Raw genomic sequence first — 25,547 nt, 5'->3', positions numbered from 1 at the left:
GGCCCATGCCGTCTTTCGACTCATCCACGCTAAGGTCGTTGCTGAAGGGAGGACCGTGTTCTCATCGATAACGAGAATTACTCTGTTTATTTACAATATCTACATGAAGGGTGGAGAACTTTACATCTCATAAGTCTAGTATGACTGAGTGAAGAACACCGAGCAGCCGAAAACGGCTGCTGAAGATCCCTCTGTGCTCACTAGATCCCTAGGCGAGGCAAACTGCCGCCGTCCAACCTTTGTCCAATCAGAGCGTCCAAAGTTATCGAAATACCCGTCGCTCTGGGAGCTAGAGTTCATGCACTCACTCCCGCACCTTTGTTCACTGAACACACAGAAATAGACAGGGGTTGTCACGCTTGACTCAAGCTGGCGCGTCTTCATTCCTGGGATGACCCTGCAGTTAGCTGGGACGTTTGTCAAACGACCGTGACTGTTACTGGGGTCCGTGAGAAAACGCCGTAGCACATTTTTCTGGAGTTTTCTTGCTCCCATTGGCCCGTCAAGGCGACAGTGAACCAGCTAACAATACATGGTCCACCAAACGGGTCTTGCATTGCGGGCGCCGGTAGTCTGCCCGTGGGCGACGCATTTTCAGCTTCACGAAGCGATTCGTCGCAGTGGGCTGGGAGAAGCTAGGAGGTCACTACCCCCGCTTGCCGATCTTAACAGCGTGCGCTTGCGTGTGTCTTTGTGTTCGTGCGTGCGTGCTCGCGTGTGTGGTTGCGTGCGTGTTTGTGCGTCCGTTTGTGATGGTGTTTCCGTGTGTGTCTGTGCATGCGCGTGTATGCGTGCATGTGCGTCTGTGTGTGCGTGTTTGCGTGCGTGTTCTTGTGTTCTTGTATGTGTGTGTGTGCTTGTTTGTTGATGTGCTTGCGTGCCTGCGCACATGTGTTTGTGAGGGTGTGCGTTCGTGTTTGCGTGTGCGTGCAGGCGTGTGTGTGTGCGCGTGTGTATTGGTGTGTTTGCATATGTGTGTGGGAATGTGCGCGCGTGCGTATGTGTTCTTGTGTGCGTCTGCATTGCTGTGGTCATATAGGATAACGAAGAAGTACAGCGTAATGTTTCGTGACACCAGACCTTGTTCAAACAACGGGCATCTTTCGTGAAATTCTTGAATGCTACCGCTAGTTCCGAATAACAAAGCTAACAAAAAAAGTTTAGGTCACCTAATAGATGTGCACAGGTAGCTTTCAGCAAGACCAGGTGTCTTCAGGATATAGGAACATGTGTCGGAAATTTGTGCAGTCTACGCATGATAGATGTGGCGGTCAGCGTCACGGCACTTTCGCAGGGCGGCGAGAAGAGGCGGCCGGAGCCCGACCGGCCCCTGCTGCTTCAGCTGCCGGGCGCCACGGAGCCCTGCGCTGCCTTGGCCCCAATGTTCCTGCACACAGCGATGAGGTACTACAGGTACGCGCATCCTTATCGCTGCTATGGGCCTTTGGCGCGGAGACCCACCTGACACATAGGGTTGCATTGACTACTTCGAGCACAATAATCCATATGACGCATTCTCTCTTCTGCGGCCCAACCATACGAATGGTGCTACATTCAAACGCGGGGGTTTCAGTTATGTGTGCGCTTTCTTTTAATATGTTTTGTGAAGTCGTATGATAATAGACTTTTTCTTGTGCATGCAGTTCTTGCAATGCTCAATTTGTATAGATTTATAGTCCTTACTGCAAGTATGGCTTGATATTTTTAAGAGTTTTCTGTAACTGCGGTTGAAAGTTGTTGTATTTGCTCTATTTTGCCACTGTAATCCTATGGGGGGGGGGATATTTAAAACGGTGAATAAATAAAGATAGAAAGCAAAACAATAACAATGTCAAATTTAAAACAAGGACATATTATAGCGCTAGCGCGATTACGCGTGAAACATTTTCGTCCTTTGAAGAAGTTTCTATTGCCAAATAATAAATACAATGCAAAGGCTGAATTTCTTGGCTTGATATTATTGGCCTATGTACTCGGTTACAACACGTAATGCGTGCGTGCGCACGGAAGCGTTTGCCGCACACAGTCAAGCAGCGCTGTCAAGACTATAATTCGATCGGGGTTCTTTTGTTGCGTTTCATCTTGAAAGTCTCCTTCTTTATACACAATAGGTTAATAAGTGTCGTCTAAAATCGCCATCTAGTATAGAAGTACGTGATGTTTCTTGACAAGTCGGCACATAAAGAACAAGCAGCAAAGTAGATACAGAGCATGTGTGCTCTGGCATGAGCAACTTGAGGCTTTGAAACTTGATGATGCCTCTTTGCGCCTCTTGTTAGAATTGAACTTGATCTAGCTGAGCAGTTGCTGAACTATTTACGTGATTTGCCTACTCTTACGTGAATTGCTGCTACTGATAAATTTTCTGTGCTTTAATAGGATGGTATAATCAGCAAGCATGCATTTTCCTTTGTTTGGCACATTTCCATATGAACCGTGCCAGCATACATACATTACAATGCACACAACACTGACACAAATTAGGAGATAATAAACACAAGAGCTTCGCGAAGAAAGTGGCCCAGAGGACAGCAACACGGTAAACCAATTGGCGATGCACCACCCCTCACAATGCGGAATATGTGGATACTTTCGTTTTTACGTTACCGTACAATTTTTACATTTCAAATAAATACATTTTACGTCTATTATGATTTCTCCTCATCTTGATATAAATCTAGCCCGTCGGTGTCGCCCATTGCGCTCGTTCGTTGCATATATACACCTTGAGTTTGGCGACTCTTGATTTCATGTCGTAGTCGACTGGCCAGTCGCCTGGTCTTACGCTCACGTACTACGGCACACTTGCGATCAGTAGGGTGCTCCACCGTCTTGACTTGCGCGGCACTAGCTAGCAACCCCAGGGCTAACCTGCGTTCACATACACAAATACTCAAGAAAGCGGCCGAGAGGACGGCACTCGTGTAGCTTACTTCGTAAAGCACGGCACGCGTAATGTGGGTAGTTTGAGTTCAGTCCCTTCTTGTGGCGCAGGCCGTGGTCTGTTCTTTATTTCGAACAGTGATACTTCAGTCAGTGCACTGTCTGACTACGGAATCGAAGTAAGCGTTTTTTTTTTACAGAACGACCGGTGGTCCGTAATCTGAATGAGGAAGGCAATCACAGTAAATTTCGGGAATGTGTATGTACGTATTACGCTCTAAGAAAACTTTACACCATTTGGGGTGTATATTTGCCACACAACAATAATCGCCATCTGCCTTGCTTGCGTTTCCTCTCTTGAAAACTCGGCGCTCGCTACTTTCCTGTCGAGAATGCTGTGTCAAGCTGATAACGCACAAGCCATTCGTGACAAGGAAGTACCGGGCTCGCAGCGTTAAAGAAAGGAAATGCGGGCAAGACAAATGACGATTATTGTTTTGTGGCAAGATACGACCCAAAGGGTGTAAACTTTTTTTTTTAAGTCTAACGGTCAGTAGTTAAGCCGAAACGATATTGCGAAATACTGTGTGCGAAGGAGAGATTTTACGTTTGTTCACCGCTTTGCAATAACATTCCTCTTCAATTGAAGTAGTTCTTACGCATGCGCGTGCCGGATATTCCGCGCAACACAATATTGCTCTTCTGGATGCAAACGTACAGGAACAGCTGACGGGTGACCGACTGTCGCGGGGGTTCATTGCAGGCTATGGATCTACACGTGCAACGTGGCACTTCTGCTGAGCGCGCTGGCGTTCTCAGTGGCGGCCGCCTGGGTGCTGTCCGACTACCGAGCGTCCCTGGTGCCAGGACTGCGGCTGGCCGACCCGACCTTCGTGTACGCTGTGCCTGCGCTGCTCCTACAAGGCGGCTTACTACAGGTAAGTCACGTGCAAGCGTTCTCTGCCACGCACACATGCGGAATGCTAAGAGGAATCGCCGTTGTCGTGCGCGACACATCGTCTCACTGCAGCAGGATACTTGCCGTATCGTCTTAATGCTTCGAGGATGGACTCGTCGTCAATACGTATCGCCTGATACGATCCAACAGAATGACCGTATTTAACAAATACATTTAAATCTTTCTATGGATGAGTGTCGCTTGCAGGTATCACATCGCAATTTTTATTTTGTAGTGCTGAGTACATTTTGGTATTGAGTGGTTTCGGTACTCAGTACGGAGTTTACAGCTAAATATCTTCGGCCAACACTGACTGACAGGCACCAAGTGTCTTTCGTTTATTTACAGCAGGGGCATAGGACGAAAGAGAAGGAGTTAGTGTCCTGGCTCGCTTTTTTTCTGAATCATGGTCAGAGAAAATACACCGATGCAAAGTCTCCGGCTGCCGGGGTATCACATAGGTAATATAAACCAAGTGCAACTGTTCCAACTATTGAATAATGTAGGGGTCCATTGTACACTCTAAATCGACTGATCGTTCCTTTTTTTATTTGCTTGCATACTTCGTCGTTTCAGAAGTTGTGCGTCATATAAAAAAAAGAAATGTCCGACGATTACGTTACTCCGTAATGCAAAATTTGAACGCAGTTCCATACTTGTTTCAATTTTGCGACATATTTAGGCAGGTGGTAACTACTTTATTTAGTCAATAGAAAGGATTCGGTTGACTTTAATGGGCTTCCAGGGTGCGTGACGTGGCCGTCCGATCAGTTCCTCTAGTGCCAGGTGTTATGGTCGTGAGGCCCTGTCTGTCGGCGACTTCCAAAGCCCAGCTGACAGCCTGCAGTTGAACCACCGGGTCGAAGCTGGACACCGCATCCTCCCACTCTTGCCCGTTGGAGAGTTGCCATTCTTTTTTCGGTTTTAGATTGTCGCAATCGAATAAAATGTGTTTTAAATCTGCCTTTGTAACCCCGCAGAGCTTACATTCGGGGGTGTAGACTCCTGGGTAGGCCTTGGAGTATATTTAGGGGTTGGGGAACGTGTTATTTCGTAGCTTCCGCCAGGTCACTTGTTGATGTTTATTAAGGCTTTTGTCCGGCTGCCGGAGCGTCCTTCTGTTGTTTCTGTAATATAATGTTATCTCGTGGTAGGTGGTCAAAGTCTCTCTGGCCGACCTCAGGACCGGCTCGCCCACTGCCCAGTTGACGAAACCTCGGGCTAAGTTGTGGGCCGCCTCGTTCTCAGGATGCGACGCGTGGGCCGGAACCCATATGATTCTAATGGGTCTGGCGTTGAAATTTTGCGGTTTTAGGATTTGTTTGGCGGGTTTGTGGATCCTCTCTTTTGCAAAGTTTCGAACGGCTGTCTTCGAGTCGCTAAAAATTCTGTTGGATTCAGTGCTTATAATGGATAGGGCGATGGCCGCTTCCTCCGCCTCGTGTGCCTTTTTGCTCCGTACAGAGGCGGCTGAGATTGGTTTTAGGTCCATGCCCACGACGCCTATCCAAAAGGCATCGTGATCACAGAACTCTGAAACGTCCGTACAGACTGCCCCCTTATCGTTTGAATATTGCCTGTGGAGGGCTTTGGCTCTCGCCTTCCTCCTTTCTGCGTGGTGTTCGGGATGCATGTTTTTCGGGATTGGATCTAATCTAAGGTATTTGTGTATGTCTCTAGGCATTTGCACGGCATCCGCCCCTATGCATTCTTGCCTGATATCCAAGGTACTTAGAACGCGTCTTGCCGTGGGTGTTTTTGTTAGCCTGTTGTACTGTGCGATTCTGTGCGCCTCGACTAGCTCGGGAAGCGTGTTGTGTATGCCTAACATTAGCAGCCTTTCTGTTGATGTATACTTAGGGAGATGAAGGGCTGCCTTGTATGATTGTCTTATGAGGCATTCAACCTTGTTCTTTTCCGCTGCCTGAAGTTTCAGATAGGGTAGAGAATATACTATACGGCTGAGCACGAAAGCCTGCACTTGCCTCCTCAAATCTGTTTCTTTCATTCCCTGGTGCTTGTTAGCTATTCGTCTTATGAGCCTGTTGGTTTGTCCAACGCACGCGACTAGTTTGTTTAGGGTAATTTTGTTTTTCCAGTTGTTTTAAATGTGCATTCCCAGGATTCTCAAGGTTTGTGCCTCTGGAACTTTTGTACCACCAATCCTAATATCCAATTGAGCCGGGGGATCGTTTTTTCTTAGGTCTGTGTCTGATAACTAGGAGTTCGGATTTTTGTGGCGAGCACGTTAGCCCGACTCTCCTGGCGTATCCGGTCACTATATTCGCTCCCGTCTGTAGCGTGCTCTCGATATCACCTTCGTTTCCCCTGACTGTCCAGAGGGTGAAGTCGCCTGCGTAGAGTGCCGAGGATAAGTTTGGTATGGCGGCAAGGAGCTTGGCCATGGGTATGAGGGTTATGTTGAACGGAAAGGGTGGCAGCACTGACCCCTGCGGTGTGCCTTTGCTTCCTAATTGTAGTGTATTGGACTTGATGCTTCCGAATGTTATTTGAGCCGTTCTGTCGGTTAGAAAAGCTTTGATGTATGAGTATATTCTGTCCCCCACGTTTAGGTCGGATACGGCATTCATGATGGCATTGTGGGTGACATTATAGAAGGCTTTGGTGAGGTCCAGTGCCATTATTGCATTAGTGTTGGTGTTATTCGGCGTGTTTATTACCTCTTCCGAAAGCCTGAACATTATATCTTGCGTAGACAGGTTGGGCCGGAAGCCTATCATCGTGTGCGGAAAGACTGTTCTTGTCCATGTGTTCTTGTCATCTAGATAGCGCCACGTGCTCCAATAGCTTCCCTAAGCATGATGCTAGGGATATGGGTCTGAGGTTGCTTAGTTCGAGTTTCTTGCCTGGCTTGGGTATGAGAGTTACCTTGGTGTGTTTCCACGTCTCTGGCAGCCACCCATACTTCCAGCACTTCTTAAAGTACTCCGTGATTCCTTGAATAGAGTCCTTGTCTAGATTTCTTAGTATTTTGTTCGTCACCCCATCTGCTCCTGGAGCGGAGGATGTTCTAAGTTTCTGCATGGCCGCCTTTGTCTCTGCTACCCCTATGTTTTCGTCAAGTTGAGGGTTGGGGTTGCCGCCGTAGTTGGGAAGCGTAAGGTTTTTGTTGTGCATAGGTATGGGTTTTGTAATTTCGTTATCATTTCTTCGTCACTAAGTGGGCTTGCATGAATTATGCGTGCTACATCCCTCTGGTGAGCGGCTCTGCTGTTTTCTGGGCGTAAAAGATGTCTCAGAAGATGCCATGTGTCTTTGAGCCCCAATTTTCCCCTCATTTGATCACATGTTTGTCCGCATTGTTGTTTTACTGTTGTTTTGAGAATGACTTTCGATTTCTCTTTCTAGTTTGGCAATTCTAAGTTTTCTGTTGTGTCTTTGTTTCATCTGTCTTTTTTAAGCTATGATGTGCCTGCCACATCTGTAATAATCTGCTGTCAGCGGCTTTGTTTTCGACTGCTATCTCTATCGTCTTGGTGGTGTGCTCTGCGTCATTCAAGAGTTTGTGAATCCATTCATTTAGGTTTTCAATCTTCTGGCCATCTGCGTTAACCTGTCTCCTTTCTCTGAATTTATCCCAGTCTGCCACTCGTGTCACCCTTCTTTGCTTCTTGAACGTACTGCTGGGTATAGTAGTCCCTATAATGTAATAGTCGCTCCCTACGTTTTCGTTCGTGTTGTGCCATTGTGCATCTACTATGTTTTTTCATAGTGTCAGGTCAGGGCATGTGTTGGCTTGCACACTGCTCCCTATCCTAGCTGGCACCAGCGGATTTATCAGGAGCGTGCATCCTTCGTCCTGAACATGTTGACAGAGGCTAGTTCCTTTCTTTAAATTTGTTTTGTAACCCCCTGTCATGTGTTGTGCCTTCATATCTCCGACTACTATTAGGGGATTCGTAGTACTGATTTTTCTGGCTTTGTTTATGACTCTTATTATGGCGGAGGATTTCGCCTTGGAGGTGCTATATATTGTTACGTAAGAAGACGCAGATGAAAAGCTATATCCAAGTATATTTACTACGTAATACGCCGCGCTTGGCCAAGAGGCAACAGCCCGCGCTATCCTCTAATCGTCGTCGTCGTCTTCTTACTGCTCGCCTCTTCGTCATTGGTAATACTATTCAGTAGCACTACCCCCGGCGCCAAAGGCGCCGTCCCGGAGCGACTAAAGACCGGACTCGGAAGCAGTGTAGTAGGCCTCCAGCCTACTGACGTGCACGACATCACTAGATGCCAGAGTAGATGACGAGGTTGAGCTCACAGGAGCAATTTCGTACGTCACAGGCGTCACCTGGCGTAGCACGCGGTAGGGCCCTGTGTATCGCGAAAGGAGCCGACGTGACGAGACGGTGACCACAAGAGCACGAGCGCACCAGGCGAAAACTGTACGTCACGGTAGCGGGCGTTGTAGCGACGCTGCTGAGTGGTTTGCGAGTCCATCAGTCTAGCACGGGCAAGGTGGCGTGCATGGTCGGCGAGGGCGATGGCGTCGCGCGCATACTCGCTTGTTGGGATAGAAGCAGGAGGAAGTGCCGTGTCAAGGGGCAAGGTCGGTTCGCGACCGTAGTGTAAATAACAGGGAGAAAATCCGGCGGTGTCGTGCCGGGAAGAATTATAAGCAATTGTAACGTAAGGAAGGGCAATGTCCCAGTCGTGGTGATCCTTGGAAACGTACTTTGACAGCATATCGGTAAGCGTACGGTTTAACCGCTCTGTCAGGCCATTGGTTTGAGGATGGTATGAGGTAGTCAGCTTTTGTTGACTGGAGCAGGAACGTACAATGTCGGCGATAACTTTCGAGAGGAAGTTACGACCACGGTCAGTGAACAGCTGTCGCGGGGCGCCATGAAGTAAGATAATGTCACGCACGAGAAAGTCCGCGACGTCAGTGGCGCAACTGGTAGGGAGAGCCCGCGTGATAGCGTATCGGGTGGCGTAATCAGTTGCGACGTCTACCCATTTGTTCCCAGAGGATGACGCGGGATAGGGACCGACGAGGTCTAATCCAACACGAAAGAACGGTTCCACAGGGACAGTGATCGGCTGGAGATGACCGGCAGGTAGCACCTGATGTGTTTCCCGACGCTGGCAGGTATCACAGGCAGCAGCATGTCAATCGGGCACACGTGCCGGTCTACGTGAGAGATAACTGTTAAGGCATTTCATCTCTTCCTTATGTAAGGTAATCGAAGGCTGACTTACGCACGCACTTCCATCATTATTGATATGCCATCCTTCGAGCGTAAGACGCGTATCGTCATTCTTGTGCCTGTACAATATTGCGCATTCATCTAACTCAGGCGTGCAGTTACAATCTTGGCAATGTAAGAAAAGATTAGAAGGCGATCCACCGGTTAACGACCTTTTATGTTCCATTAGTCTCTGACTGATAGAGCGCCCCATTTGCCCTACGTATGAATGATCACAGGTAAAGGGAACTTTATATGCCACACCCATACGACAGTCATTAAAATTGTTCTTGATTTGCGTCACTGGACAAATATCTGTTCTTTTTTTGCCTTTTACCTGCTCCTTTTTCCTCTGTACGGAAGCGCATATCTTACCTAGCTTAGTGGGAGCAGTAAAACCAACATTAACACCATATGTACTTGCAACGTTTTAAGCCTGTGCGATACTGAATGAATGTAAGGAATAGCCACTACTCTTGTCTTGCTATTAATGTTTTCTTTAATGACATCCGTCCTCGTCGAAATTGACTTCTTAGGCGTTCAGCAACGGTGGTCACTGTAACGCTAGGACAACGTGCTTCTAGTAGGCGCCGGACCTGTGCATTAAAACTGGCGCTCATTTTGTGTATGCACGATAAGGTGAGGGAAGACTTAAGGCACGACATGGTAATTACGTTTTTTAGTACTTTGGAATGCTTGGATTGAAAGTTTAACAATGGCTTCGAAGATCTAGGGAAATACTGCCAACCCACGTGATTTTGTTCGAAGAGCAAGGAAACGTCTAGAAACTGTATTACGCGTCTCTGAGGAAATTCCTAGGTAAAATTTAATCCTCCTCCATTAAGTGTAAATTGCTCACTTACTGGGGTAGCAGCAGAATCAAATTCGTCCCTATGGCAGAAAATCAGGTAATCATCAGCGTAACGAAATACCTTACTAAGACAGTCGCCTAAGGCCTTCTCTAAGCAGTTTTCAATGTTGCTCAGGTAAATATCACTAAGAACATGGGCAACCTTTGAACCAATACAAATTTCTGATTTCTGCAGAAACACGCCATCTCTTCCCCCAACCAGCGTCGACATTAAGTACATTGCCAGAATTTCTAGAAAAGCACCCGTGGAAACACCGCATCTGTCTATAATAGCCGACTATTGCACTTGTTCTTTAATGCACTACTTTAGGGAATTTAACAACCCCTCATGCGGCAAGGAGTAATACATGTCTTTGATATCCATACTAAAATCTGTACAATCACCAAGATTTTCCTCTTATTCAAACACGTAATACTGCCCACTTCGAAATAACCCGCCACTTCCCAGACGGTAAGTAAAGCGAGGATTACATTCACGTTCATACGATTTCCATGTGTGTGATTAGGCGACACCAGATTGCTTCGATCGAAATGTGTGGCACTGAATGTGTTGTGTGCCGTGATGCGTGCTGATTGTGACTGTTGCGTGCTTGCAGGCCCTGGGTTGCCTTGGCGCCCTGCGTATGAACCAGCGGCTGCTGCACGCGTACTGGGCCCTGCTATTCGCCCTGCTGCTCGGAGACGCGCTGGCCGGACTTGCCTGGCTGTTCCGTTACCGCGCACTTGTCGCGGGACTAAGGGCTGGTCTCATGGACGAGTTCCAGGTACTCTACACTTGCTGAGCTCGCAGCTAGCCCATTATTGCAGAATCGGCAAGCATAGGCACCGGTAATGGGAACTAAAAGGCTGGCGGACAGCATGTATAAGCTCCCATTGCAGATAAGCCGGCTTACACAGTGTCCCAGTAAATTTGAGACCCGTTTAAAAGTTTGCCCGTGCACTTTGGAGGATGCGATTGACAATAGGCTGTGGAACATTACTTGTAGTTAGGGAAGACTTGAGACCAGTCTAGTTGGTGTGTTCCATCAATAGCGGATTTGAAACAGAAAGAAAAAGAAAATTAAAAAAAAGAAGGCGGACCCGGAATAGCGCTAACTATCGGCAGAATGCGATGTTTGGGCTAGTTGGTTCATGCTTAGAACGCGGGTTCTGTCGCAGCGACCCTAAGTGGAAAGGGGAAGTGAGGGAAAGAAAGCCAACTCACGACTGAATTTATTACACTGGAACTCTCATAGTTACACAAAGAGAGTCGACATGCGCACCACTATCCTGTGCACTAGACCTGATAAAATAAAATAAAATATGAAATACAGCGTTGTCTCCGTGCAAACTGACAAGACGTGCCATGAAGACCAACAATTACGAACCACCATTGTGATATTAAATATTGTTACTCATTGTTCTGCAATGAGACCGACGGAACACCGACACAAGCATCACCATCTTTCTTTATCAAAACGCTTCCAATAATTCACGTGTCAGCGATCCCTGACTCTTACCTGTATATGCGTGTCCTTAAACTGCGGCAGGCAGCCACACGAAGCACAGACAAAGTGCTCTCTTAATCGGTCGTTAGTGCAACGTCCAGTTTGGCCGATATATACTCGGCCGCAATCCAGAGGTACCTCGTAGACTGCACCGACGGCACAGCTAAGAAACGGCTTGTCGTGCTTCGTTATGCACGCAGGAGGCGAGAGGCAATGCGGGCGCAGAGTCTCTACAGCTTATTGGACGCAGAGAAGACTACAAGCACGTCGTGCCGATTCGCAACCTTTTTCAGGTTGTGTGAAATCTTGCGCAGACACGGCACAACTTGCAGCCTTTTCTTGTTTCTGTGCTGCTGACGGGGCCCTTTGGCAACGCTCTTCAACCTCTAGAGCAGCATCTCGCACACACTGATAAGGACAGGGAAGCAGGCTGGAAACAGGCGCGATTCCCGCACGTGAAAGCTCTCTTCCATCATGTGCTCGCATGACTTCATGGGCGCCGACCGAAGACACAACGTCGCTATAGCCCTTTTGAGAAGTTTTGAGTTCGCAGAATCCAACGGGAGCAGATATTTTTTCGCTCGGGGGCTATATTGCCAGCAAACATAATGCTAGCGCAGGGTCATACTAATATATAAAAACTAGAGTTGCATGTTCGAAGGTACTTCATGGGTAAAGGTTAAACCTTTCCCATGGTGCCTAAAAACTAAGAGAATTCCGGGAACTCTCTTCAGGGAGCATCTGCTTGTTCCAAATTTCACTCCCTTTTCGAGAGTAGATGGAGCCCCTTTGAGACAGAGTGGAATAACTCCCCCGACAGAGTTTTATTACTCAAAAGATATTGGGCCAAAAAAAAAACTACACACGCAAGAAAGACGACGCCTGTGGTGTCGTCGTGTGAAGAAGCGCCCGTGGTGTCGTCGTCTCTCTTGTGTGTGTTATTTTTTGACGCAAAATCTTTTCAGTATGCGATATCCCCAACTAGACCAGCAGTTAACTCTTCTAAAGTATATTTTATTACTCCACCGCAAGGGAGTGCTAGTACTCTACTGCACAATGCTAATACTCTCCCCAAAAGGGTCATAGTACTCCCCTAGACCGAGTGCTTCTGGTCCCTAAAACAGAGTGCTTGCACTCCTAACAGACAAATTGTGCTCCTAAAGAAGAGAGTGCAAGTACTCTTACCAGTAGTGTGAAAGCACTCGCGATGTAGAGCCATGGTCACGTTATAAGGGATTCGAAATACTTACTTGTGGGGAATATCTCATTCCTTTATAAGCAGCTCCTGCACTTATTCTTCATGAATTGGATGTAATGTGTACTCACCGAGTTACTCAAATAAAACATTTTTTTCTCTTAAAAGTTCAAAATCTTCATTGATCAGTCACAAGAAAAACTGAATAATAATTTGAGAGACATACCGACACACACATAAAATCAGATTACAATGATGCCCATGAACTCTACCACACATCTTGTAATAAAACATAAGTGTAGCCTCTAAAGTTTCATCAGTATCACAGTGTAGAAATATTTTTAACTGGCTCCATCTTTACACAAATAAAGCATATAATGGAAAGTTACGACTAGAACAAACGTGCGCAAACTCACAAAGTATTTACACTACGATTGAAGAGAAATATGCGCCAAATTACTGGCCAGCAAGTGCATTTCTAGAATAAAACGCGTGCACTTATATGGCAGAGGTTACCAGATGAGCTGCTATGTATGGGGCTGGTAACGTAGGTAAATTGTGCAAGAAACTTCTTTGTGCCACATTCTAAGACAACAACTCATTTGATAACGTCCTGTACAACGTATGGATGTTCCAGACTGAGAGTACAGCGCATTTATAAATGTGTTATATATTTTCATGTAGGCCGCTGGTCTAGCTTTGGTTAAAAATATTTCACGTAAAGTTGTTCATGTCTGGGCTGCACCCTATTGTTTCTAAGCGAGTCTTGTCGTGGTGCTGCAGCAACATCCCGCCCAGTCTCAAAGCGGTAGAAAGGAGTATCATATTTCCTATTCGGTTGGGGTCCTCACGAAAGTAGTTTCCTGGTGCTGTTGGGAATTATCCATTACACTTTCTCAGAAATAAGTAAAATTATATTTACAATATTATCTAGTGTGTACTAAAATTTAGAGCTGCAAGGTGCATTGGCATTAAAATTTTGCGCATCACATTTCTTGACATATATGGCAGATTTTTATTCCCATTACGGTAAGAATGCTATATTTCTGAGGAGCAGCTTGCACAATTACATTGTAACGAAGCCGACGTGCCTCGTGTTTCCGATAGCAGCTTGTAGACAACGACGACGACCCGTGCTGTGATTAGCAACAGAGCTCGGGCTGTTAGCTTCTGCTGGGCCGCTGTTCATCTGCTGCTCATCAACTTTAATTAAACATCATTACAGCATAATTAATTATTGTGACTAGTTGAAAATGCAGTCTAACTAAAGTATAACATGGCTTCCAATGTGAATCAAAAATCAGATGTGATGAATGTGATGCACCAAAGGCGAGATAAGTAAAGTGCAGGCAGGGCTGTGCAGGAAAAAGGCAAAAAAGAAAATCTGAAATTGGGAAAGGCACCATCCCCTTCTACATATCCCTTCCATGCACGTGGATTTCGCATGCGGCTACGCATATACTTTCACAATGAACCAACTACCTGAAACCAAAGCATTTTTCCTACTGAAGTGGTTAATGTATGCTAAAGTAAGAAATATTATCGCGGCGGGGAATGATCTCACTTCTTCGCATTAGGCGTACGGTGTTCTGCCAATTCAGCTACCCCACCTGCGGCAAGTTGTTTTTTCATCCACTTTCAATCCCATTGATTTGTAATTCCTTTATTTCAATTCGTAAGTACAAGTAATTTACTCTGTGTTGTCCTTGGTGTCTTTGTTTGCTGGCTTCGCATGATATGATTAAACAAAAAACGGTCCCGTCAGTTAACCAATCTTTCTTCTCGTTCATTACAAAAACCACTTGCGACACATCCGAACCACGTGCCCAGTGTGCCGCCCACACCATCTCTGTGCCACTGCTCAAGCCAAAATTTCAGGATCACATCTGCAAACATGATGCTCAGTAGGGATGAAAATATGGTCCTCCAGTTCAATGTATATTAACGAATGTGCCTATAAGAATGGGAAACAAGGCTTGTTATGGCAAAGTTACACATATTTCAAGACTAACAAGACACAGTTCACTGCAGCCTGCGTCTAAGCTTACTAAAGCGCATGAACTCATCTTCATTTATGAGGTACACATCGGAGAGACTGGACTTTTACTGCAGTTTGAAATCTATCATTTTACATTCTTGAAATTATGTAGAAGTTGCAGTTAGACCGCGCTTATTAGTTTATTAGACCAACTCTTTATTTTGTGTATGACAGACGACTGAAAACACAGAATTAAGGCAACGTTTTATTTAATACCTTATTTCTCCACTAAAAATATTAAATAAATAAACACATTTTGATCTGGCATGCAGTAGCAAAATGCACAGGTTACGCTTGTAACCCCGAAATGAAGGGTTATTTAACTGTTCATATGACACAACCCTGAAGCGCCAGCTCAGACTAACAAATGCACACACATGTCCAAAACAGTAGGCGTATGCAAAACGCCCTTGCAACTGTAATTCCATAGAGTAGCCGCTATATTCGATTCGGATGCCTAACCCGCCGCTTGACAATTCACCGTGTTCGTATACATGAGCACACTTTCATATTCGCACCGTGCTCGAAAACGGCAACAGGAGACATAAAATCAGACATATAATCAGACCATTTGAATAGATGAGTAAAAACAGGCAAGTCTTATTCAGCCTAAAATTTGAATTCCTCATGCGGTTTCAGGAAGTTCAAGATAACGCGCCGAAATGACCTCTTGCAGTATGCAACTGAATGCCGGCGGCAAAGTTTCTAACTAGCACTGGCGCTTCACGTAACTTCAGTGGTCGCAGATTACCCATGGTCGAAAGACACCATCAAGCGCGCAGCTTATTATAACGAAAGGATACCGCCAGCAAAACGACGCCTTTTGTTATGTGACTCCTTATTTCAACAGCGTTCTGTGCACAGTAGACCTCCAACATGAATAATTTCAAACACACAAAACGCACGCTTAGCACGCCCGCATAGGACTCGGACTCATGGGCTGGCAAACCATTTTATGCATCCCACGCCTCCGGTCTTATTGAACATGCCATGGTTTTGGCAGCGTTTGCGATTTTCAAAGCTCTTACGGGTAGCCGCAAATGATAAAATCACATGCAGTTTTCGCGACGACTGGCTATTTCGATTGACATCGACAGAGCGCACTTGCCTGGTCCGTTCTCAGTCGCGTCAGCTAAACGTCGCGACGACTTCCTGGCGATAGCATCTCGTATACGCAGAATTTGCTCGTAAGCTGGAATTCACTTACAGTGGAGGATTTGTTATATCCGACGAATGACGAACGACTGTCCTGTTTTCGCGGCGACGCGAGATGGCTGGCACACGGTCTCCTCACAGAAAAGCTATATAGTCTCCCTTGGATGGCCTTCGTTCCTGCTCGCTGGACGGATCTCTTTTATACGGAGCTGTACGCGCGCGCGGTGGGGCAACTCCGAGTCAGAAAGTAGAGCGCTGGATCCGCTTCTCTTTTTAGGGGCCACCCTCCTGCAGTTGAAATAGGTGCTTACGCTACGTTTCGTTTTCTATTGCCATAATATTAGAACGGGCATTCTACTCTCCCTCAGAAGTACAGAGGGAAAGGGACATTTCACTCTCTCCTTGCTGACGAAGTGAACAATGCATTTCATTCCACTTGACATTTTGCGATAGTAAAACAATGCTTTGATGAATAAATCGGCCCCTTTAGTCCTGCGATTCTCTCTCTAGTTTTTAGAGTGAAGGATAAAACCGAATGTATACTATAAGATATAGTCACAGAGTTAGAACGTTTCTAAACCGCAAGGGAATCGTCAACATATCTAAAAATATTGAAGACAGTGTTCGCGTCAATCAGTCTATAAAATACGGTTAATAGATGAAAGAAAAATCTACAAAACAGGCGCGACATATGAGCCGATGCAAGTTCCCCCTTAATTTGCAAGAAAACTTCTTCATTAAATGAAATAAAAGTTTTGCCAAGGTAAAAATCTAAGAGTGATATAAAATTTTCAATGGACAGGCCGGTAAAGTTAAGACAATCTACACCGTCATCATCTTCAATGAATTTTTTGCGCAAGACAACAGTTCATTATGCGGTATGGCATAAAACAGGTTGTCAACGTCAAATGATAATGCAAAGGCAATGTCTTGTCTGCTACTTAGGAAATCAGTGACTTGAGTGGAGTTCTTAGTGAAAAATCTATAAAAAAAAAGCTTTTTGAGATTATTTAGCGAAAACTGAATGACAGAAAACATCCAGGTGCTGTGCTGCGTTACAATGGATCTACATGGCACATCGGGATTGTGCGTTTTAACCGTGAAGAACACTTCTAAGCTAGTGCACCTACATTCGCTAACAGACTTGCCGAGGCGCTGGAAGTGCAGTTTTTGCACAAGGCTGCATCACATCTATTCACCTTCGGCGCAGAAGCTGGCGTGGAAACAAAATCTTTACCAATGGCGTGAGGTGACTTATCTAGGAAGAGTGAAGTAGGCATGACAACACAGCCGCCCTCCTTGTCAGCCTGAAGCAATGACAGCTGCCGTTCTTTCAGGAAGGTGGCGACATGGCCTGTTGACAACTTGGGATGCACAGTACTTCGGGCGTCATTTAATACTACGAGCGTTTCTTTGTATTAATGCGGGTGTTTCTATGTATTAAATTAAGTTGAAAGGTGGCGCTTTTTCTGTCTCTTCTTCTTTCCGCTTAGTTTTGCTGCGTCAGAACCCACATTCCGCTATCTATCGGCTAAAAATTATTTGAAAGCATCACGACTGTATATAGCAGGAAAACAATACTCAAAAAGAGGGAGGAGGAACTACGGCATCATTGCCACCACCGCACTGCGGCACGGCACTCGCTGGGATAGGACTCAGAAACGCTAGTTCATTTCGAACGTGGATCGACGCCACGCTGCGGACCAATCCGGCACCGCCTGAGCTTTGCCATTTCGGCAATCGCCCTCGTTCTCTCTCACTTCGATTTGTGCATCATACTGGTCTCATTGCGGTTTGCATCCGCACGTGCGACAGTGGGCCGCCAAGTAACGGTACGTTCTCGGTTAACATTGCTTGCATGGTCGCGCAGGCGAATGTTCACGCGCCGACGTGTCTGTCCAACATACAACGTGCCACATGATGATGGAACATCATAGACAACACGCCCATGGGAGCAACTGATGGCGACGCTTAACTTCGCGTTGTGTCGTTTTGTCTATCGGAGATAATAAAGTGGAGATTCTTCACAATTTATTCGGAGATGGAAATGCCACTATCACACCTGCTTTTTCGCCAAGTTAAATTGCATAGCTCTTGAGTGCCTAGTTACGCAAGATCAATTGGTCATGTTCGCGAATCGTAATTTTCTGTCGCCACTTCAAACGAGAAAGTTGTTAAAATACGCGCGCTTTAGCAATATTTCACTCTGAAAACTCGCCGGGGGGCCAAAAATAATGTGGTGGCGGGGGTTGTCAGGAAGACGTGGTCTCTCACTAACGCAATTTAGCACGAAGGCATAAATACAAAGACGAGACAAAGGCCACGTCACAGGCGGTACTATCAACTTGTTAGTAAAGTTGCTAGTAGGGCCTGGGAAGTGCGCTGTGTCTCTTGTTTATATTCGTGCCTTCGCGCTAAATTGTGTGGGTAAGCAAACACCAATTAGGCCAAAAACAAGTCATTCTACTGAATGGGCCCTCGTCTCTGATATGGCAGGCATATCGCATGCGGGCGCTGGTCAACACCACTGGAGACAGCCTTTGCTGACGGAGGTAGCGAGCTTTCTCGCGTCATAGACATTTTATTTGCTACGGTGTCGGCTATTACGCAAGCTTTTGCTGCTAAGCACGAGGTCACGGGACCAAATCCCGGCCGCGGCGGCTGCATTTCGATGGCAGCGCGATGCAAAAACGCCCCTGTCCCGTGCATTGGGAGCACGACCCTGGGGGTCAAAATTAAACCCGAGTTCTCCATTACGGCGTGCCTCGTAACAAAATCGTAGTTTTGCCACGTAAAACCCAAGAATTTATTCATTCATTCTCGAAACCTTTTTGAAACGTTTTTGAGGTAGACCGCTTTCTAGAGGGCCCTCTACAGCAAGTTGCTTTTTCGCGCACACAGACACACCGACAGCGCTCCTTTGTGGTTGCAGGACGGCTACGGCCTTCGTCCGGGCTACCGACTGCTCTGGGACCGGCTGCAGGCCGAGCAGCGCTGCTGCGGCGTCGACGGACCCGAAGACTACAACGCCACCGCTTGGCTGCGCGAGCAGCGCATGGCCCATCCATGGATGAGGCATCAGGTGCCCGCTTCCTGCTGCCCGGCGGCACGGGCCCAGGCGACGTGCCTGGACCGTGGCACGGGTGCGTACCGCGCGCCCTGTCACGAGGCGCTCCTGAGGTGGCTGCAGCGAAGCGCCGACCTACTATGTGTGCTCGGCTTCTGCGTGATGGCCTTCCTGAAGCTGTGCTTCCTCGGCATCTTGCGGTACGAGATCCGCGAGATGATCCAGAAGATACGCATCCTGAGCAGCGACCCTTCCGGGTGCGCCGAGGGCCCCGTCGATTCCTCGCGCGGCTCCTTCGGCAGCCACAAGGGAGGAGGAGGCGGCGGAGGAGGAGATTCGGCTCTGCTTCTCGAAAAGCGGACCAAGCCGTCGAATGGGAACAACAACGACGCGCCTTACGACGAGTGCCACCACAAGTCCAGTCCTGTGTGATGCGGTAGCGCTGCCCCCACGGGAGAAGCCGCACTGAAATTCAGAACTTCGTGATGGGCTTTCACAGTGATCACCATGCGCTTATGGGACAAGATAGATTGCACGATCCAGTCAGAACGGCTTACCGTGTTGCTCCCGCCACAAGGTGCCGCTCTGGCCAGCGTGATGCGGCCACTGAACCTTGTGCCGAACAAGTTTCATTGCTTAGTATGCTCATGATTTGCAGAGTCTGCGTGCATAAATTGAGATTACATTACACCGAAGTAAAGAGGTGGGTCATAGTACAGTCGAATGCCTAATATGTTTAAGCTGCATGGTCGTGACTTGGCTAACGCACTTAACGCCATGGTCAGTGTAACAGTGTGATAAGGTGAATATATAAATAACTTTGTAAATGACAGGGAGGAATGAGGCAGATTAGGGTTGACATCGCTAAATATGGCTGTACGAAGTGTAATTACTCATACATGCAGCCTACGCCTGAAAATGAAACAAAAAAATTGTGTGGTTTCTGCGTGCCTTTGGACGGCTCCCTTATTTCAGAAACCACATAAAGACAAAGCACGAGTACTGTCTAACTAGAAACAGGTGACAACAAATGTGAACCCGAAATGTAAGACAGTGCGTGCGTTTACATAGAGGCACACTGTTCAGAAGAAATGCAGAAGCAAAGTGAGATTCTTTCACGAGAAGAAACATGGAAAAAAATGTCTTGTTATAGTGCACGTCCACGGGATCTTTTGAGTATGAGAAAACAAGCGTCTGGAATCCTGCATTTACAGTATCAGACAAAAACTGCGCTGGCTCCATCTCTTGATGCTGTTCGGCGTCGAATAAGAATTCGGTGCAGGCCTTCTCCCGTGCAGGCTGTGCTCCGGCAGTGCACTCCTCGAGGCTTGTGACGTGTAGTGCAGCAGCTGACTTTTGTTATGGTGCGTGTACTCTTGATGGTTGCTGCTATCACTGTGAACTGAAATGGACTTGGGTAGACAAGCATGGAGTGTTTGCTACATTGAAGCTTTCGCTCGTTTCTCTTCTCACAATTGCGATCTTGTGCGGACGGCGTACGCATACACTGGCCTTAAGAGTTGGACGGAGGATAAAAAAGCAAAGTATTACCGAAGCTGTCGCGAAGACTAATATTAGGTAACATGTGTTATTCAGCGAAAAAGGGCTCTGTTTACTTTTGAGAATGACAAAGTTGGAGAAAGCCATTCTATGCCAGACTTTAAAATCGTAGAATAATCATCACTTCTTGGCTACAACAATTTTACGTACCTAATCATCCCGCTATGGTTTAATTGCTCAATGTTTCTAAGAAGTTATAAAGAACGATAAACAGAAGATTCGTTCAACTTCCGGAAATACCATTCACAACAATGTGTGATTATCAAAGATGTTTAATTTCTGATTCCCACTCCACTGTAGGGCAAGAAAACACGACATAATGGTATATAAGAGTTGATAAAACTGCGGAAGTGGGCGAGTGACGCTATCACAGATAACTATATCACAGATAACAGATATCACAGTATCGGGAAAGATTCGCGCCTTTATGATTTTGACACGGTGGTTAACATGTTCAGACGACCACGTCAAACTGATATGATTCCTGCGTTTGCTTCATTCAGGCGGGTTGCATGAAGAGTAGGCTTTGCTGTCATGTTTGATGCAGCGACATTCCATTCTGTAGCGTAGGACCTCATATTACCATGAAGAATATGTTGTAGGTAAATTTTGCATGTATTCTGTATGTAGAGGCATGCACGAAGTTTACGAGAACACAATGTTGTTCTTACAGTGTTTATCGTTATGTTTATGTTCATTCCGGTGTCAATGAGTCTAACCGATGCATGATATAAATAGTACAATTCCTCCACAAGTATTGGAGCCGCTAGGAAATCTCTAGAACATGCCCACTGAGAATGAGCTGAAAACTTTTTTGCTATGTGGTGCTGGAAGTGGGAGTGAGCGCGCCGTAAATTCAGCCAAATGGCAGCGACGCGGTCGTCACCGCCGACAAGCGGGATGCGCAACCAGGTTTCGCAACCTCCTACTATGTTTTTCATTTATTTTCCTGCACAAACTTATGCCACCTAAGCAATATTCACCTTCACTTAGTTTACTGTTCCCGTATGATAGATCCCCCCCCCCCCAATGTAATCAGAAAAATCAGAAAAAATCCATAGAATAAATGGGGTACATTTAAGCTCACAAATAACGCTAAAAAGATGTGACAGACTTGTGGCGCGCGATACGTCGCGACCAGTTACTGAGAAAATGTTTTGTGCGACGGCGAGGGGCATTAGGGGAACGTTAACTTAATCTTGTGGAATCTAACACGAAATTGCAATTCGCGATAACTTCTGGCAAAATGCCGTCATATTACTGGGACTACATGGCTAGATTTTGGCTATAGCGAATCTTCTGTGATTGGGGCACGTCGGTGAGTGAGTCGGATAAATGAGGACTAGTGTGCATTAGAAGGACCACGCATCCGAAAGAATCATAGAGACACTGAGGCTTATTTATAGCATGTATGCAGTAAAAGCTTCTCTGAAAAGCTTGGCAGGAAAAACATGCCTATGGAATACAAAGAAAAAACGGCCCTCTGCGAACAAGTGAGCAAAGAATCATCTCTGGAAATCATATAGACGCCATTGACGTCGCATTAACAATGGGTTACGAAGGCCTCCGACTACGTGGGATCAATCTTGCGATCATTCTTCACTGTATTGTTCCCGTTGGCACAGAAATGTGTCAAAGTCATAGGAAAACGCAAGCGCGTGTACCGTGGCAGTTGTAAAACTCTGAACACGATATGACATACAATAGCAGCTGGCATACCTGAAAGCGCTGCATGGTGTAAAACTTTTGATTTTGCTCGCTGTCATTGCCTACGAAGTTGGGCAAACGAAGTAATCTGTACTATTTTTTTCTTTTTGTATGTAAGCCTGCTTTGCCACGGGGCATGAAAAATAGCAATACAGAAAGAAGTTGAACGAACAAAAAAATATAGTCCAAGTCCAGAAACTTATCGGCGTATATTCAAAAGGCGTGTCTGGGTCTTTTAAGTAAGTGGGAAGTGTGAATTGAGACAGTCCGGGAAACATAATTATAGCTCGTAGGGATTTCAAGGGGAGGAAAACGTTTAGGCATGCAGTGGTATAAACTCCACGTCATTTCTTATTTATATATCAGACTGGCTTGAGTCCTTTCTTTGATCAATCTTCCAGCTAGATGAATTTGAACTTGCTCGTTTGTGCCAAATTGCATGACATCAGAAATAAGAATGCTCGTTTATTCGTACATATCTCAAACATGTTTCAATCGAGCGCAGTCTTACTACTACAACAACGGCGATTTTACGAGCGAGCAGTCGCTGGTATTGCCACTAAACTGTGTACGATGAATTCTTCTAAAAACAGGGCAAAAGAAAGTTTAGTACCATTATGGGAAGCTCTGGGAGGCCCCCTACTTACGACGACGGAAATAATCAGTTAGCGTGGACCATGGAGTGAAGACGCGGACGGGAGCAAATTAATATGCCATACAAGCGCTGTTCGGTAAAGGATCAACTAGGTCGAAGCTTTAAATATGCTTATATGATATAATGTTGGAAATAGAAAAATGGTGAAGCAAGTCAGTGTTGCCGGTCAGCAAGAATGATGCAGGCATGCCATGTGACCACTAAGACACTCAAAAGAATCGGTGAGCAGCAAAGACTGCAGAGGACCTATTCATACAACAATGACCGCACGGGCAAGAAGACATCGTTTCCGAGAAGATTCGTGAATTCATCGTCTTTCCCACTTCATTCACAGTGTCTGACTGAACATTAAAACCTTACGTCAGCAATGTTCAGTCAAAGTCAAGCGCGGCAGAAAATCTAAGTAATCGAGTCCTTGTGGGAGCCCTATGTGCTTTGTGCCAAGAGCTATTGAGTTGTTTCTCTGCACCCGTAAGAGGGGCTCGCTTTGACATTGTTATTCGCTTCCACGGGAGCCTAGCCTCCACCTCACTTTATTGACAGTCCTCCAAAAAAGAAGCAAACATAAGCTCATCTTCGCCAAATTCTCAGTGCTTCCCGTAATGTCTCGTTTGTTAATATCCGCTTGTGAGTGCTTATTTGCACTTTGCTCTTTTCCGGCAGCGCGCAATGTTTCCGTGAGCACGTATCATATCCGTAGCTTTCTTGTCTTCGCTAGAAATTGTCACCACGAATGAGCTATAAATGCAGACACTGTGACACAACGGGTTTTCTATACCACTGAACAGAGAAGCCGTAGCGTGAGAAGTTTCTTGCTATCAGGGACAACTCTTCAAGGAAGAAAGTAGAACCTGAGAAAACATTCTTGTTAAAAAAAAACGGAAGTTTCAAGTGTGACCTTGACACTAGACACATATGTCGCAGTCGTTACACATTTCTCATGCCGAAAGAACGTTGTTCTGAAAAATGGATGTCCAGCGTTCTTTAGAACATATTTATGAACCAAGTCAGGACTCGCATTCTGTGGCAACTCGAGCAGTGTTTCTGCAGCTATCTAGATTATTTCCTTAAACGAGGCGCAGTCGACATACTCATACACACACTACAGAAATTTCGTACCAGAACGCAAGTGCTTAACGTATATTAAGACCGAACTCTCTATGCTCAGAAATCTTGATCACCGTCTACTCGAGTCCTTCACGTCAGAAAGCTGTTAGTTGTGCCTCGAGTAGACACGGAGCACAATGAAGGCTTCGGGACCGTTAAAACGATATGTGAGCCCGCTGATATTTCAAATGGAATTTGCTCTCATCACAAGGTAATGTAATCACACTTGTGGTAATACAGCGAGCATAATTAGCAGCAACAAAGAGGTTATAGTTTCGCCCCAGTTCGCTGCTAAAATCATATTTGCAATATAAGCCATTTAAGAAATTCACGTAACATAAGGAATCCTCATGGCAAAAATTACTGCCTTCAGATGACGCTGGTCATAACATCTGTTTTCACCTTTTAAATGCGTTTCTCCTTCCGCTAAACTGTCTTGTGCGCAAAATGGTTATGATTGAAATACTATAGCAAGTGTAAAACAACCCATTTTTCACGTCTTCTACAATGGTAGCTAGGTTCCTAATTTTCACGTGGGTTTTGGGAAAGAGTTACTTTATTATTGGAAAAGCATTAAGGCATAATTGGATGAACAATAGGGTGAAGAGTAATATTATAAAGACCAAGAAAAAGTAATGCAAGCGTAGATGAGTTGCGAGCGTTTCGACAAGAGAATTCGCCACGTGAAGGAAAGTTCTTGTTAAAACGTTTATACCAGACAGAAGCCTTCTCTAATTCAATTCAAAAGTTCAACGCAGGTGATAAGTAAAGCTGTGTTTTTAATAGCGCATCGCATTAAATGCATGTGAGTTATTCGCGTATGTACTTCCAATATCTGGCAGCCGTCCCACATACTTTCATTGGAACGGACCGGGATGACTTACACCACATGTCTACGCGCTGATCACCCATGACACTCTGCCGCAGAGAGGACGTGTCGACTTCCCAAAAGAATAAAATTTGGACGCCCAGGAAAGCTTTCATTATTGTCGGTATCTTCCAAGTACGTGCGAATAAGTGAACTTTTGCGTAAATGGGAAATATAATTTCTAACTTTCACTTACTGCACTTGTGAGATCTAGCCCAAGGATGATAAGAAAGTTGGGCTTGCAGATGGACAATAGAGAAAATAAGGTGCTGTTTATTGTCTCATTTTGCTCCCAAAAATTCTAGCTTTGTGTCAGGCAATTATATCAGGCAAGCTGTCAATCTTCCTTCGACGTATGTGGCCCTAATGAAAGCACAATATCTAATAGTTCATTCAAAAGGGCATTTAAGGTTTCAAATTATGTAACCAAAACCTGCATGAAACCATCTCTGCTTGCCTGCCGAATCAGTCACGCACGATGAGTTCAGCTCATGACTTTTACACGCGATTTCGTTATTTGTTTTTTTTAGTTCTTATCATGGATAAACAACGTCAACTTACAAATTATTTCTGCCTCTTTCAATAAAAGTGACGGACCCGTTTCACCTTGACGGCTATGTTAAATTATTGCATATTTCTGTTTATCCAAAATGCTTTTCGAAAACCCTCCCCTAGTCGCAGACTCGCTGAGAAGTTATCACCACACGGTATGAAGAAGAGGTCACGGTTTTATTTTACCTCGTGTGACGGTAGCATTATTTAATATGTTGAGGAATAGCTGCA

General features: G+C 45.8%; 2 protein-coding genes across 5 annotated transcripts in view; one reads left to right on the top strand and one right to left on the bottom strand.

Moving 5' to 3' along the window:
* Positions 1-25,369, top strand: part of LOC142580105 (CD151 antigen-like) — a 501,150-nt gene extending 475,781 nt beyond the window's left edge. For all 4 annotated transcript variants that reach the window (XM_075690903.1, XM_075690901.1, XM_075690902.1 and 1 more), the window contains 4 exons: positions 1,295-1,413; positions 3,647-3,821; positions 10,522-10,689; positions 18,733-25,369. In XM_075690903.1, the coding sequence (XP_075547018.1) occupies positions 1,382-1,413; positions 3,647-3,821; positions 10,522-10,689; positions 18,733-19,299 (942 nt within the window). In that variant the 5' untranslated portion in view covers positions 1,295-1,381 and the 3' untranslated portion in view covers positions 19,300-25,369. The remainder of the gene's footprint in view (positions 1-1,294; positions 1,414-3,646; positions 3,822-10,521; positions 10,690-18,732) is intronic.
* Positions 1-25,547, bottom strand: part of LOC142580104 (pseudouridine-5'-phosphate glycosidase-like) — a 345,078-nt gene that overhangs the window by 7,069 nt on the left and 312,462 nt on the right. The gene's annotated exons all lie outside the window — the stretch shown is intronic.

Source organism: Dermacentor variabilis, chromosome 4 (assembly GCF_050947875.1).
Source record: "Dermacentor variabilis isolate Ectoservices chromosome 4, ASM5094787v1, whole genome shotgun sequence".
NCBI classification, from domain to species: Eukaryota; Metazoa; Arthropoda; class Arachnida; order Ixodida; family Ixodidae; genus Dermacentor; species Dermacentor variabilis.
Note: the sequence above shows the minus strand (reverse complement) of the source record. Positions and strands in the feature narration are given on the sequence as shown.